Genomic DNA, 17,200 nt, shown 5'->3' with positions numbered 1-17,200 from the left:
TTTGTCTCGATTTTTGGTCCTGGTTGTGGTCCTTCGTCCTGGTTCTTAGCTCCCCAACCTACATTTTCGATGCCTTTTCCTGCGAAATCAACGCCGGATGCTGCGTGCCATGGAAATTAAACCTGCAACGCGTACGTGTTTTGATTCATTGTTCCCGACTGGGCATTTTTTTGTTTGCTCCGGCTCTCGGGTGACATGTAAATTCCATTTAGATCCAGGGGTCCAGGAATCTAGGCATCCAGGGGACATACATAGTGAACATGCCCCATGCGTCAATCAAGCGTAAACCGTGTGTGACCGGTCTCCCCCATTAGGTTAAATAAGCTTAGTCCTGCAGTGGCGGCAAATATAAATTGCAATTAGTCCTGCAAATGCACCTGGCCAGCGGTCCGCAGAGTTGACACTCCGCCAGGTGCATTTATATCTGGGCCCAAAGTCTCCGCAGTAGTTTGTCTTCATTTCGGGACCAAGTTTTGAGCCGTACTAAATGCGTATGTGTTTGGTTTTTTCTTTTTCCAGTTTTCAGTTTTTATGCCTTGGGACTTGTGTGGCATTTAAGTTGTTTTTAGTCAGCACCTGGCAATGGCCAAGAGGATGTGGAAACAAATTTTTGACGTTTAAGTAATGGCTTAAAATGTTTAAGCTCCCCTGGGTGGACACGGATTTGTTTGGCTAACTTTTCCTTTTTTTTTTTTTTTGGCTAGTGCCCTGAAAAGGTTTCGCTGCAATCGCAGCCGGCGGCGAACGCAGCTAGCAAATCGCAAAAAATGGAAATATCATAATGAAGTTTTTGCAGGCAACTGGTGGAAATGTTAGCTTTTTTGCCCGGCCATGAATGCATGGCGTACTCGTATATATGGCCAGGCGAATCTGTCAGATAATTCCGTTGGTGGAAAAACGCTGGATGAGATATAAATTTAGAGAAATAGAGTTATTCCTTTGAAGTCGTTTGTCTCTGCACAAAGTAGCACTGCAACCGCAGCTGCTTCATTAGGTGTCTCTGGACTTGTGGTTTCTTACATATAGAAGAGATACATACCCTAGAGATTTCTGGCCGGGAAGGGGGGATGCATGCAGTTGGTTTTGGAGCTTACATGGGTACTTAGGCTAACTTACGCAGACTTAATGGGTATGGCAAATGATTCCTCGATGCCTGTCTGGTTAACACATCGATGCACACGCACACACACAGATGGTAAAATATATATATATATATATACGATATATTTGGATATAAATATTGGTATATAGTAGTGGGTAGTTAGACACAGATATAAAGTTATGGGTTAGTAGATAAACAGCTTGTGGGTGGGTTGTTGGTTATATAGAGATATGATTATAACTGGACACCGAGCAAGAATCGAGAAACATGAGCTTATTATTATTTATTATTGTTTAGGAACACAGTGAACGAATAGCTAAAATGAACGATATATATATATGTATATAGCACACACCGATAACAATTGATTACTTTGGTGATTGCAAAGCTTACATACACACACACACACCACCCACTCTCTTGTTGGTCATTTTAAAATGGCGAAATGGGAAAATGAGAAAATGGTAAAATGGCGAAATGAGAAATGAAATGGCAATTATTCAAGGCACTTGAATGGGTGAATGACTGGGATGCGGGCATCTAACACTCGTTAGGAGGCCAAAAACATTTGTAATTTGTACTCCCTTCGCAATTGTTGTTAGCTTACGGGGCGTATGATGAATGCATGGCTATGCTATGGACATAATTACCAGACCAGTGGAGCACCACTGTTGTTTTGCCTAAGCAAGCACACACGCGCACACACACAATCACACTTCTAGATTAACTAGTTGGACATATAGACTAACATTTAGTGATAGCGTTTTGGTAATAAATTTAGTCAAGGTCTTTTAGACGGACTCGTTTTTAGGTATTTGCTTTTAGGATTAGAAAATGTAAAGATGATACTTCCATGAAATACGTTTTATTAAGATTTCTTTATTTTTAAAAATACTTATTTTTAATATTTATGTTTTGCCTTTATTTACCTTCTTTTAGCATCTTAAAAGGTTCACTTAATGGAAACGGACAAAGTTTCAGGCAAATCTACTTTAAGCCAAAAGAAAAATGTAAACTGCCGGCGGAATGTTGGCAAAGGATTTAAAAGATAACTTTTTACAAAGTTCTTCTCTTAACTAAAAGTTAATAAAAATGAAATTTCTGTGGAGATTAATCATTGATAAATGGAAGAAATTTTACTACACTAGAGTTTTCCAAGGAAGGTTCATCTTGTTCTCGGTAAACCGAAAGTTTTTTAGTTTATAATAATTATAAGCTTGTAACGTATTTTCTCGTGAAATGTTTTAATTTTTATTAGTATTTAATGCTTAAATGAAGCGGTTGATAATCAGTTAATCTGTGGGTGCATTGGTTTAATATTAACTTGATGGGTTTGCTTAGCTAGCCTAGCCAAGTTTTCGGTTTAGTAGAATTTATTTAGTTTAAGCTTATATTAATATGGAATGGATTCTCTATTTAGATACTTTTAATATGTTGTTAATAGATTTAATTTAATTGTGTTTCTATGTGAAGTGTTTTATGTATGTATGTGTATACGGAATGTGGGTGGTGGATTAGTTTGGGTGGTGGCAGCTGGTCTCCAGACAAGGTACATGTCCTTTTTGGCACCTTGACGGATCGCACAGCGGTTTTTAGTTGTGAGGGATGAGGTGGGGATTTAGGTTAAATATATATATATTTTTTTTTGCATTTGGTATTATTTTTATATGCGGTTTTATTTAGTCTTTTGTTTAGTAAGAGGGATTTGATTTCTCATGCACAATACTTGAAAATCTATTTTGCCTTTTTTGTGATGGTTTTCTGGATGGTTTTCTTGTTTTGTTTTTTGCAAAGCTACGTATGAGTTTTATGACAAAAAACATTTAGCTTTCCATTTCTTATTTTTTTGGTTTTAATTATTTTTTGTAGAGTTTGTTGTCGGCCAAATAAATTCAAGTACTGAACGTCTAACCAGAAATATTACACCAGCATATTGTTGAACAATCTCTGAGGTGGTTATTGTCTTTCGGATATAGAGCGAGAGGACTTTGACTTGAGCCCAAGTTAAAGGTGATTTTAAGGTGAAGTCTAAGTGTGAGTCTTTGACTGGGAAGCAGACCACAGACCGCTGTCCTCGATTCGAGGAATTTGACCCGTGCTGTTTCGAACAAAATACTTGCGCAATATTCTGGTTAAACAAAGTTTAGGTTCTTTGGAGTTTAGTCTGGGCGATTATTTAGCTTGTTTAGCGTTTACTTCGTCTTTGGTTTAAGTTCGCTTTTATGGCTTTTGATGTTTTTTTTTTTTTTTTTGGTTTTTTTGGTTTAGTTAATGCTGGATAACTCAGGCATTTCATGTGTTATACAACGTTCGGTTAGCATTACGAATCCAATTACAATGTGAGGCCCACATCAACGGCAAGCTGACAATGTACAGTCCCACTAGACAACCACTGCGTGTAAACTACTCTTATTGAAGTAAACAAATGTAAATTATTCTGGTTTTCTTTTTTTTTTTCCTTATTTTTGGTTAAGTCACTTTTCGAAACGTAAACATTGAAAGCAAATCATAAGTGGATAACATTGAAACACAAATATTATATAATAAAACGGGTAGGAAAAGTCGATTTGGCCACCGAATCAAAACACATAATTGCATGTTTGACTTGCGGCTTGTTTCGATTTTCAAATATATATTTTTTCTTTTATTTTTTTGCAAATATTTGTTTACAAATAGACACACAAACAATAGCGAGTGGATTATGATGCGTTTATAATAATAGCAATATAATTAGGGGGCTATGGATATGGGTCATACATAACTAAAGTGTATGCAAACATATCAAATATGGTGGGGATTATCGTTCGGAATTCAAAAACCAACTCAAATCAAAACGTACAAACAATATTATTAACTAAGGTGTATAAACTAACTTAACAGGGTCTGTTAACGGCTAAAACTTCTCAAATGGAGTTCATATATCCCTTTGAAAACCCATTCAACAGACTCTGCAAGTAGGCCACAACTCTAGTTGTTAGCTAGTAATCTAGTTTAAGTTAACTAAAGTGCACAATTCAACTACGTAAGTATATATGTATTCTAAGTTTTACTAAAACTATAACTGAACGCAAAACGAAACGATAACGTTAACGATAATGTCTTAGGGTCTTAGGGTCATCATCCTAGGCATCGTCTTGGATGGTTGTGGTTTCATTGGTCAGCCTAACTTACCATTGTTCAAGTAATACAGTGATTGTGGTTTATTTACGAGTTATATTGTGAGTTATACGATCCTATGCCTAGACTTAAGTCTGCTCTATATGGCTGGTTATTATTGTAATGCGCAAACACTTTATATACTGATTCTCAGATTAGTTTGATTGTTGGCTGGGTTAGCCTTTCTATTTGGTTACGTTTACTGAGAGTCCGTACTTGGTCTTGGACACAGATCACTTACCTGTTGTACATGAGCACGTCGGGCTTCCACAGTTTGTTGGGCGTGATTCGTAGATCCTTGACCCCGCCATATTCCGTTTCGTTCCAGCGGAGGTTGTAGTCGTTCCACTCCTGCGTTGACATGTTTTATTAGTTTTAATAATGATTGCTCTGTCATTGCTCTGATTTTAACATACACAGATATGTATTATTTACTATCAAATGAAACGTCTAAAAATTCAAACAAAAATGCGACGTGATGTTTTGGAAAAGAAAACAGATTTCTCTGGTTATATATGTATATTTTTGGGGGGCTCGGTTGGTTAGAGTACGAAAAGAAAGTTGGAAAGAAAGTAAGGTCTTTGAAAATGAAATCTACTCATATGCTGAGCACATGCACATATACACACACACATGCAAGCTATCAACTACCACTACCATTACGCACTAGGACTAGGATAAGGCTAAAAAGATGGCCAACTCGTTCCATATCTTTTTTCGTTTACTAACTGATTGGCAAGCTGTTGCGCTTAAGCATGCCAACGCACCAACACACACACACACACACAGTCTTTCTCACGTAGTCATACAGGGGGCACGCATACAGATACACTGTTGCTGGCTGCATTATACAACAATGTGCAACTTGACAACAATTTCAGGCTAAGTCAACCAGACCGCCCTCCGCCGCACCACCCCTCGACGGAACCGCATATGAGACAAGTTTTATCAACGTTCCTCGTTTGCTCTTTTCTGATCCTGTTTGTTGGTACACAGCGAGAAAAACTATTAAAGTCTTGATGGGAAATATAATTGAGGATGTTGCTTTAGTACTTTCGGGGTACTTAGATTGTATAAAAAGTAATTAACAGCCATTGAATTTGAAGTACAAATTGAGTCATAACTCTTTACATCCTCTATTAGTCTTACTTAATGATTTTCCCCAGTGTAGTCAAACAGTTGCTCTAGTGCTTTGTGTCACTCTGCGGTTGCCTGCAACGCGATTCTGTCCCACGTCCTGAATTTCCCCCTGGCCGTTGCGTTTTGTGGCTTTCCTACAAGTGGTTCATGTTCGTGTCATAAAAGCGGCAAAGTTTCCCCTCTACTTAGTTTCGCCTTTGCCGGGCTCATGTTCGTTCTATTGCTGTTGTTGTTGTTGTTGCCGCTGTTATGTTTATAATTTAACACATTTGTGGCATTTTTAGAGCAAGCAATTGTCCTGGCCGACCTCCCATAGAAGAACGTGCTCTTCTCCTCTCTAGCCCTCTTTGCCCCGGAAGCAGCAAACAATCCCTTTTTTAAATCACAAAAATTTAATTACATGCCACATGGCCTCGCCTGCTGCATTAAATTATACGAGTGTAGTGTATCTGCATCTGTGCCGGGGCAGCTTTAAAACTGTTTAAACTTTGCCACTTTCCCGTTTTTGTTGTTGTGTGCGGTTTTTATGACAGCTGTAAAAACAGATACCCCGGTACCACGGCCATTCCATTTCGAGGTGAGCCGAATGCCTCTATGGATCCTAAAAACTTTATTCGCCAGGCGGAAGGACGCAGATTTTGATGCGAGCGTGGCAATTATTTTGCAAAATAGTTACCGCGAATCTCACATTTAGTGGAGCGTGTCTAGGCTTTAGGGTCTCCCCTTTGGGGTATCCCTGCACATGGCCTAATGTGGTTAGGAATGAACTATTTTAAAATGCGGTTTAATGTCATGACTCTGGAATTTGTTTTGAAATCTAATAAGTGTCACTTTGTTTTATTTGATTGCCTTTTTTCTAGTTCTATAAATGTTATTGAAAATCTGCAAATTAGAAGAAATCAAATCTGTAACAATGCCTAATATTGATTTACATTCCTAAACTGTTTTACAAATTTAAGCTATTTATCTATAACCTTATTTAACCTTAAAAATCGTATGCAAGAGTAGTCGATGGTCATCGATTTTTCGGGCATTTACTGGTCGCGCTTTGTCTCTGATGGCTTCTGCGTTCATTTACCGGCTTTAATTGCTATTTGACGGCATAATTGGGCCGTCGAGCAGAACAACAATCGGTTGGTTGACTGGCACCATCGACAGCTGGAAGGACTGGCATTTGAAATTCCAGCAGCCTGCCTGCCTGTCTGCGGTTGCGAGTGGTATATTGACAAACATTTGAACACCATTTGAGGGCGAATGCCGACAGTTTATGAACGCCTCACTCGGACCAACAGCCCATCAATCATAAATAGTGCAGATTGCACCAGTTCAGATGCGGCATTTCATGTGTATTTTTCGTTTGATTGCAATTGTGAAATTACTAAAATTTATAGTTCTCCTTCTGGGATGGAATCGAACTGTGGGCTATGAGAAAGCGCGTTGCAGTTAGCAAGTCACGTGTTAAATAAATAATTTAATTAATTTCCCAAATTGACAGGACTTGACGGGGGTAACAGGATTAATGCCGGAAATGAGAGTAAAAGCTGGCAAAAAAATGTACAAAAATATATACGCCTGGATTTCCGCTGACTGATGTCCGTGCATTTACCCCTTTTTTTTTACCATTCATACGATAGATAAGGAGCAAACAATCTCATACAAAGGCATGCAGGACGAACTAACACAAATGGACATATTACACGATGCGATATGTTGACATGCAAATTGTAGTGTAGTTTTTTCTGTGCTGGGTTAGGTTCTGTTTAGAGTTATGTTTTTTTGGTCAGTTCGGTTTATGTGTTTGATTTTTTAGTTTGCTCTTAAGTAGAAAAGAAACTGAAACTAACTCGTTTATCGAGTACTAAATAAAAATGTCAAAAAACGGCTATTGGCCGTATGCCAAAAAAAAAAAAGAAATGCCATTTTGTAGATCTCTATGTAGAAAAGTTATAAATTCAAAGAGAATAAAAAGGAAATAGCGGAAATCAAAGTTCATTTAGCTGTGTCTGTGGGCATGTGGGGTTTTGTATTTAAGTAAGCGATTTATTACAGTATTTAAGCTTGTATTTAATGGTACTTATTTAAGTGCTGATGTTTAAATAATTTAACGCACACACGAGCTAAGCCAACGCAATCTCAACGAGAGATAGATGGGAAGAGAGAAAGAGTCTGGAGAATGAAGCGTTTTTTTTTACAACAGAGCTTTAGATTAGCAGGAGAGTTCGGATATGAAACTTTCAACTTTCAACAAGGAATATAAACTCGGTAAACTGTTGATACTTTAGGTTAGGGCCGTGTGTGTTTAAATTATAATCAGAATAGACTCTTTCTGGTCCTAATCGAGCATTCAGTACTACTACCAACTAGAAGGATAAGCCGGACAGAAACAGAAAGAGTCCTTGATGTTTGGTTTATGATTAAATAGGTTTAAAGCGATTACACATTATTTAAAATTACGATTTAAGCTAGTAAGTAAGTATTTAACTTGGGGTTTAGGTTTATGATTTATGATGGCGAGTTTTAGTTAAGACTTACCAACGAAAGCCAAAGATTCGTTATGAGAAGCTGATTCTTCTCGTCCTACAAACGCATTTGGAACGAATTTTGGTTGTTTTGTTGTTAACGCCAAAAGAACACAAGAAAATCAAGTTCAACGAAAGACGAACAATGGAAAGTAATATTAAGTAAAACATAAGAAAAGCCAAAATGTTAATAAAAGTCAAAAGTTTAAAAAGAGCAGAGCATGATAAAAGAAAGTTTTGGTTTATACATTTGTTTTATGAGTTTTATAAGGATTTTTTTTTTGTGTTTTTTTTTCGTTTTGAGCTGTTCGTCTATTTTTCTTTTTCTTTTATTTATAGCATCTGTTTTTATGACGTTTATGAATAAGATTGTTTTAGTTTAATCTCCACTAGCTCAGCTGCAATGAAGTATGACTTTAATGTGCTGCAAGTTCCTTTAAACTTGACTTGGTTTTCAGTTTAGTTTTTGCTTTCAAAGTGCAACAAAGCGTCAGGACCAGTGTGTAAGTAAACATTTATCGTTCCCTTTGGTGCTGTTGCAATTAACTTGTCCCATCTTCTCCCCCATCATCACTCAATTTGCACAGAGACCGAGAATGAAAGCCGAATGAAATGCTATCAGAAACTTTGTTGGCCCAGCTTTGAGCTGCTCGCCTTGAAAGCTAATCTCAATCTCTAATCCGAATCTCCTCCCGCCCAATTTTAATCTGCTGGTCGGTCGGCCTTCAGATCCTTTGTCCATTGCGCCAATTTACTTTACAATCCCGCCTTCCTGTAAGCCATACAGATAGCTATATATATATATTCTTCTTCTGGTCCACCATTCAGCCTGTGTGCTTGGCAATAAAAACTTTGAACTAGGTATCAAAACCCATTTATCTTTATACAAAATTTTAATTAAAGATATTTCATGCTGGCGCATTGTCAGTCACTATCCAGTCTAGTCCAGGACCAACCAATTCCAGTCAGTCACCGGATGATGGTTTCAAGGTGGCCCACAACGGATGCCGTTTGAAATGCAGATGAACGACTAACCGAAAACGGCAGATCTGCATGTGAAAGCCCCCTCTAAGGTGACTGTCATTAATAACTTGCCGGGTTAAACAACAACAAAAATGGTTACAACCCACAGCCGCAGAAAGAAAAAAAAAGAGAAAAACAAAAACCGCAGGACCCTCCAAAAAGGATGCGGGAGAGTTTGGCAGCAGCTGCAGTAACGACTTGAGCCATTAAAAAAAAAACAGATTCGGGAGAGTAGGAGGGGTCTTAATGATATGCAGGTTGGATGGTGCCGAACAGAATCCTTGGACATGAGTTTGCTCTGGTGACCTGGATGATTTCTGCCTCGCGATTTTCCCTTTTTCCACCCATCACCCAGCCCCGCGGGCTAAGAGCTCCCAGCAGCTCGGTTGGCATTTTCGTTTAAGCCAATATGCAGGCACTTCCTCTTCACGTCAAATGCCACAACACAGCAACATTTGAATGTGCGGTGGCTCTGAGGTTTTGGAGAACCTAAGGAGCGGAGGAGTATGTGTGTGTGTGTACGTTATGATATTTTTGCTGTTGACACCTTATAAAAATGGCGGTTTTGTGCAAATTTCATGTTTATGACAGCAGGATGCGGTGCCTGGGATGTGAGCCCCTGACATTGACGCATACTAATGACATTTTCCCTTCGCTTTTTCGTTCGACTTAAAAACTTAAAGCATCATTTGCAGCAGACTTGGCATCTGCATTAAGCGTTAGCTTCAACGTGACACAGTCGCTTCCACAAGATACAGTTACATCTACGTGGCGGCAACTCTCTCTCTCTCTCTCGCTCTCTTCGGCTACTGCATAAGCTTATAGATTTATTTTGCATTAACGTGCCAAATTGTTTTTAAATGAGTTTCTAATGAGCCAACAATTGCCGTTGTCGTCTGTAGTAACAACAATCCAGATTTCAGATTTCGAAGTACAAGAACGGGCACTCGATCCGGGGATCCCCAGGATCCACTTTTGGTAGTCACACTCCCGTGATAAATGAATGTTTTTTCGGGCAAAAGTTTGTTGCTGCTGTTTGCCTTACAAATGGGTTATGCACATGAGCCAAAAACGAGAGTAGACTAACACCACATCCATCCGTTCAAGGACGAAGTTTGTTGGCCTTGCCAGCTCTCAAAGTCCTTCAGTGAATGTACGAGTATGTGTGTGTGTATGTGTGTGCTTTCCAGGCGAGACAAATGAGTGGGTGATAAGTGAACGAGGCAGTTTGTTCAACGCTGGCAAATGACTTTGTCGAACTCTCTGGCTGATGTTAGCGGGCCATAATTTGGGCAAAAGTATGTTTATAATGGATTTTGGGCGTGCTTGGGAAGTATCAATGGATAAACCTAATAGATTTGGCACCACCTCAACTTCTAATCTTTGCCCTTAAAAGTCAAAGTCATTGACTGGGATTAGGATGGGGAAATTACCTTGAATATATTGTTAAGTTAGTAAGTAATTACTTTAAATTTGAACTCACTTATATTCTGGTTACTCTTATAAGTATGCTATAAAATTGAATTTGGTGCTTTCTATTTAAAATTTTATAGCATACTTATATGGGCCAATGAATTTCTCTTTTTTTTTAATTTAAATTTCAAAATCAATTTATCTTAAGTTTATTACCAATAATCACTGCCTAAATCGGCTAACCATTTTCAAATGGCTTTTGTTTGGTTCTTAACGAGGCAAACTTTGAAATTCAATAGCTGAATTAATCTTCATTATTTTTTCCCTCTTATCAGCTGGAAACTAAGAAAAACGAAATTTCCACACAGATTGCCAAATAATCTGCATTAGATTTCGATTTCTGACTTTTAGCTTTAGCCACACCCTGAACAACAGATTAAACACCATCAAAGCTTGTTCACTTCACACCCTCGGAAATTTGCAATGTTTTCATCCGCTTTTTTGGCTGGCTTGGGGAAAGCGTTAGAGAGGGTGGCCTTTGGCCATTTCCTTTTGACACATATTTCTAAAGCCCCAGTCATTTAGGTGGCTTTGTGGTGGCTGCAACCTGGCAAGTCATTAGACGAGAGGTTACTACGAGTGGAGGGATGTGGCGTTGAGGGGTGTTGAAAATGGTGCTATGGTGTTAGCCGAAAAATGCTAATGACTTTATTTTTCTTAACTTTGATGCTGATGACGCCCGCACGACCACAATGTGCATTTTAATGTCGTGCCAAAGGAGCCTTCGACTGCGACCTGACCCGCTCTCGCCTTCTCGTCCTGATCTTTCAACTCAATGGCATTCGGTTGCAACTGGCTGACATGACGGGCCATCATCATCATCATCTCCTTTATGGCAATCATCAGAACGAGACGGAGTAACCTTTTGGTTAGCCACGACTACGTGGTTGCCCTGAGATCCTTGACGGCAATTGCAAAACTTTGCCAATTGTCGGTCCTTTCGTAATCCCCAGCATCAGAGAGAATTTTCGAAGGACATTCATTATTAGTTGGTGCAATTTGAGTAATTGACCAAACTGTGACCAGGAGCCGATGAAAATGTCATGGCTCGTGGAATCATAAATCTCCATTCGGATCGATTTATAATTTATGCCACTGGAAATCAACGGGCTGCGGTTTCAATTTCACCCCCCCTTTATTTGATCCCCATCCTTGGCCATCCAAATGCTGTCCGAATGTATGCGAGTGCATAAATCAAATTATTTCATAAATATTTAATCGTGTAAATTAAAATGCATTTGATTTGCGAGTGCATAGATGTCCTGGCTTTAATTGTATAATTTATTCGTGAGGATATGATGGTTAAGAGATGGGTTGGATGGGAGCACATTAAAGTCATAACTTCATCTATATCTTTTGGATTTTTTTTTAGTAGGTTTTGGCTGTTAAGGTTGTTAGTTGTGTTAATCGCAATATGCAGATACATTTATATGGCAATATATATATATATATTTATATATAATATATACGTATAGCTATAGATACAAAGAAAACACCGATTTGGAATTTGTAGTTTATCTGTTCACTTTTTAAATGCACTTCGTTTAAACAACATGCAAGACACGACTTTAGTTGTTTTTGTTTTTTGTTTTTTGCTAACTTTTGTTTTGGTTGCGTTTTAAAAGTAGCTTTTTGCTTTTTACTCAGATATTAATAATCAGAGAACGCTTTATGACATGTACCCAGCAAAAATATATGGTAAATTTACGTATATCGAACATAATCCGTAAAGAATACATGTACACCATCTCTCACTGTAACACACAATCTCTCTCACACACACACAAACGCAAAACGATGGCAACTTAAATGCAAGTAAAACATAATTGAATATCGGGCGGTGGTTGGGGTGTGGCTAAAAGTAATAGTCTTGTAAATCATTTTGTCAATCGATTAATGCACTTAATGGACCAGACTAATTTGGGTCGAAGGTTGGACTTCTCTGAGGGTAGTCAGGATAGCTTTGTAATTTGAAATAAACATGTATCAAATCTACCTAAGCTGTAACTATTTATTTCAACTTAAAATTTAGTTGATTTCAAATTGACTTTACATCGATTAAACTATGAATGTGTTTTTAGATTCCTTTGGCGCTGGACTGTGATTACCCATTCCCTAGAGAAAGGCACTTTAATGAGGGGATTATGGAGGGTTAGCAGCAGCAACTGTGACCATCGGACATGGAATCGCGAATATAATTTCCCGACTAAGCACATTTATTCACACGGCATGCCGCATGTTTCCGGGGGAATAATTATATATAAATATATTGGAAAATGTTTTCATTTCACGTTTGCACCACCATTGGGGATAAAACCAAACGGATAAAAAAATTACAAAATAATTATAACAAAAATCGAAAATGTATAAATATGTATGACCATGTAAATCACACGAAACCAAAAACAGCAAAACAAAATCCAAATAAAAACGCCTAATCACCTGGCTGGCTGATCAGGAAAAGCAAAAAATATTTTAATTAAAGGCAATCAATTGAAAATATTGTTATGTAGCTTAAAGTTGTCGTTCTACTACTTCTTTTTTTCAACTAAAAAGACCATTAGCTAGATTCAAAAGTTGTTAGGCTAAAAAAAGGAGCGATTTTTGTTGCCATGAAATTGAAAATTGACGGGCAATCATAAATCTGCCTCTGGATATGGATAGCTCGGTGGCAGGAGGTGGAGCTATTAATTTTTGTTGAAAAGGGTTTTTCCTGCTCTGTCTGCAGCTCGCTCTGGTTTTGCGTTTATATGGTTCCGGGCCAAGAATGACCCAAACGATTGCAATTGGAGTTTTCAGGTGAGGCTAACAACAAAAAAAATGGCTGTCGTTTTACAAATATAAATTTTATTTATGGCCTTTCGGGTCCTTTGTTTTGATTTATTTGTTTATGTTTATGGTATGCCCGGCAATTTCTGCCAATTTAGCAATGCCATTTTGGGCATCCCTTGTCCAGTGGATGGCCATTACCCCTCCATCACGTCCATTCCAAGTGAAATTTGTGTAAATCAAAAGTTTCAGATGCGGGGCGATAAGATTAGCCCGAAAAAAGGTTCCCTACTCAAAGGAGTCTGAGGAAAATCCACCACTGTTTCATTTTTCAGTGAAAATGAAACCAGAAAGCTCTTCTAAATCATAATCAAAGCATTCTCCGTTATTTATTAACATTAATACTTAATAATTGGTTTTAATTTGTGCTGTATTTGCATGTGGTTTATGCTTTTAACGTTCTGTTAAATTGAAATGTGTTCAAAAGGCAACCAGCAGACGTCGTTTGCTTGCAAAATAAACTGACAAAAAGAACAAATAAAAAAAAAAAAAAAACCAATTCAGGCATTCACACATACTCACTCACTGACACTCATACACACAGGGTGAGACATATTGAGACAACACATATGCATACGCAAATATGTATTTATTTATTGATAAAGAAGCCCCCGTGGGGCAATAATTATTCAATGCCAAAAACAAATTCAGAGAAAATGAAACGAAAAAAATTTGTGGTTTTGGTGGTGGAACAAAGTAATACATATAAAAATTATATATATATTTGTCGCTTTTTGCCTGGTAAAACGGAAACCTCAAAAGAAAGAAATGACATCACAATAAAAAATAATCACAATCGTTCAAAATTATAATAAAAAAATAGTTGTGATGGAAGACACAAAAACGACGGGTACATGTCACTTACCAAATTTAACCACGCATTTGTGGTCAGAATCTGATTCTTTTCATCCTATAAGAGACGCAATCAATAATTGTTAATTCTTAGCCTGTTCACGTAACAAATAGCAGTCTTATGTCTTTGATTTCGATAGCGAATGGAGCCAAACTCCATACGAACTCTTCTCATATTTTCTCAGTTTTTTTTTTTTCTGAATTTTTCTTTATGATTTGATGCTTTTGAAAATGTTAGCTGGGCCAAAAGAAGGTCAGAATCCCCAGCGACCACTTACCACGTCGATGATCTGCTGCAGCGTCAGTCCAAACTTCACCTCCAGAGGTTCCGATTCATTGGCCACCGGTCGCTCCAGTGTATTATAGGTGGACAGCAGGTGATTTAGCAGGCGTTTTTCATGTGGTCCTTGACAGCTTTCTGCAAAAATACCAAAAACCACAAAATCAATGAGAGTGAAGAGTAGCGTGTAGAGAGCAGAAAACGTGTTGCAATTAAGTTGGGGATCATATTTGCCGCTGATTTATGGCACTTTCTGCCAAATTAAACTAATAACAGGGCTCACTTATTGGCAGTTGGGCCGAACGGCTGGCTCATTACGGGAAAAGCCATTAGAAAAATGCCATGTACTCTGGCAGCATGATGAGTTTTTGGCCGCCAGTTAATTGGTCAAAATCATTTCGGGACTCTAAATGAAACGTATTTTTCGCTCTTGCTCTGGGTATTTGTTAGAATTGTAGATGGACTAAAATGGATTGAATGTGCCAAATGAAAGCTAACAAATTGGAGTAGTTAAAGTAGTTAATACTCTCATTTTCAACCTGACTTTGGCATTATAATTAAGAAGCTCATTTTATAAAAGTTTACTACATTTATGAATTGCCTCCCAATAAAACCTATATCCTGTAACTTAACTATGGTTGCTGGTAAATAATATAAAGCCCAACCATTTAAGATACTTTGTCCTAAGACCTTGTATTATATTTCCATTTGAGTGCTCTTACATAGTTGCTTCACTGGCCTCCGGAAAATGACTTTGGCTCCCACACAATTTGGCCAGCCACCTCCGCAATTCTCTGGTTTTCGTCTGGCCTAGGTGGCAGCCATAAAATGTCATTAAGTGCCACTGTGTAGGAGCTCTCCTCCACAGTGAATGTAAGGTGGGTAGGGAGTGGTTGGTGGAGGCAGTGTCTCTGCTACATGGTACATTGTGTTAAAACACACCGTAAAATGGGCAATGGCAAATATTTGAGATGAGCGCAAAAAGTTTTTCGGAATTTACGAGGGGAATACGCTTTGACCAGCAGCAGCAGCAGTCGAGTTTCGTTTCCCCAGGAGCGATGATAAATTGACAACTCAATTGTGAAAACTATTTGCACGCCATTAGGCGAAAAGGCAGCAACAAGAGGTGTTACCAGAGTTGAACCAGGGGACAAATATTGACAGGGCAGCCGCAAAATTTGAGCCCAACAGTGTGTCAACTCATTCATGAATGCATTGGGTCTCCAGTCCAGTCTCCAGCCTCAGTGGTTTTGGCATGATTCCAAGCTGTTCGCATTCATGGTGGCAATCGAATCCATGTCGGAATTGCGTTTAAATTATGCAATCGGGACAGGAGCAGAATCCGTAGCAGAATCGAAACAGAATCAAAGGCAGAAGCAAGCCATCGCAGGCCATGAATTTGGCATGGCTGAGCCAACCACTTGGAACTGACCGCCGACCACTGACGAACTGACCGAACCCACAGGCTGTCAAGGTGAACGATTGTGTTTATTACACGAGCATTAATATGCAACGCAGAAGCAGAGGCAGATTAACAGATGACCAGGTTGCAAGTGTGTGGCACTGAAGTATTCGGTGCAAAATGGCCTTTGTTCTGGCGACAAGTGACATTGATAAGCAACTAACCTACATACTAACCAAGTGATTTTCTTATTAAAAGTAAACTGATAGTGAATAGATCATGGTTTGAGAGACCATTTTCCGATTGGTTTGATAGAAAGATGTTCAATTACATACTTCGACTGCTCTTGCTCAGAAGTTGAAAAAGAGAGGGAAACAGCAAGCACGCCAAAATTCGTGAGACCAGACCATCTCAATAAGAAATATCTTACATGCTAATACCATGCTAATATACCAAATTTTAATTAGTTATGTGGTCCATCAACAGTAAACATTTTAAGCTCCTTCTGACAGATTTTTATCAATTTTCCATCACTTAAATCATTTTGAAGTTCAATTTAAAGTTTAAAAAAAATGGAAATTGAATTCAAAGTTAATTGCTAAACTTATCTTTGTACACAAGATAAATGATTTTTTAAAAATAGAAATTTGATTAAAAAAAATGTTGAATTTTCTAATACGCACTGCTAAACTAAATTCAATTTGCTTAGCTTATATTTCATTAACAAAAATAACTAAGTCAGTCAGATATTATGATTTATGATGAATTAATGTTAATTGACGTCACGCAAAATTTATAATATTTTCGAGATATGTAATCAGTGTACTTGATTCCTTCCCTAACCCAGCTGCCCCATGAATGGCTATCACCAAAAACTAAGCTTTGAATTTTTGAATAGCAAAAGCTAACCCTTATCAGTTGCCTATTTAATACGTGAAGTCTGTGGCGGAGGCATTAGTTTTTTGACAACAATGGAGGGAATAGTGCGAAACTGCTGCCTGTTAATATTAATCGGCATTGCGGCTGGCTCCAGATTGCATAAATCCGATAGAAATCGTTCAGATATGGAGATCGCGAATTTCATGATAAGCAACATGAATTACAGTGGTAATCCCTGTGAGGACTTTCACAATTTTGCCGGTGGACGGTTCGCAGATCCACACAGTGAGAATAATCAATATCACCTACAAGACGTTATCAGACAAAAATACAACGATAAGCTGCAGTTCCTGTTCAATCTGCTGAAGGATCGAGTTTTCATCGACGAGGACTCTGTGGAGGAGAAGGTGTGGATCTACTACAACACCTGTCTCACGGCCCCAAAAAGCACTCGATCGCTGAGGCACTATTTGGAGCTGGTTCCGCCGGGTGAGAATCTAACATGGCCCCAATTCACACCTTACGGAAGTCAGTGGCCAAAAGGA

The 17,200-nt window shown here is 38.4% G+C and overlaps 1 protein-coding gene across 8 annotated transcripts in view; it reads right to left on the bottom strand.

The window, feature by feature from the left end:
* The window catches only part of LOC108110562 (neuronal acetylcholine receptor subunit alpha-7), an 85,313-nt gene that overhangs the window by 15,146 nt on the left and 52,967 nt on the right, over window positions 1–17,200 (bottom strand). For 4 of the 8 annotated variants that reach the window (XM_017219660.2, XM_017219655.2, XM_017219654.2 and 1 more), the window contains exons 2-4: window positions 14,373–14,512; window positions 14,108–14,152; window positions 4,500–4,609 (exon numbers count right to left, since the gene is read on the bottom strand). In XM_017219660.2, the coding sequence (XP_017075149.1) occupies window positions 4,500–4,609; window positions 14,108–14,152; window positions 14,373–14,512 (295 nt within the window). Of the gene's footprint in view, window positions 1–4,499; window positions 4,610–7,930; window positions 7,976–14,107; window positions 14,153–14,372; window positions 14,513–17,200 lie in introns of all 8 variants that reach the window. The other 4 variants (XM_017219652.2, XM_017219653.2, XM_041819100.1 and 1 more) reach the window with 2 other exon arrangements.

The sequence above is a fragment of the Drosophila eugracilis genome, unplaced genomic scaffold (genome assembly GCF_018153835.1).
Source record: "Drosophila eugracilis isolate 14026-0451.02 unplaced genomic scaffold, ASM1815383v1 contig_445, whole genome shotgun sequence".
Classification (NCBI taxonomy): Eukaryota; Metazoa; Arthropoda; class Insecta; order Diptera; family Drosophilidae; genus Drosophila; species Drosophila eugracilis.
The sequence above is the reverse complement of the archived record's forward strand: the minus strand, read 5'-3'. Positions and strand labels throughout refer to the sequence as shown.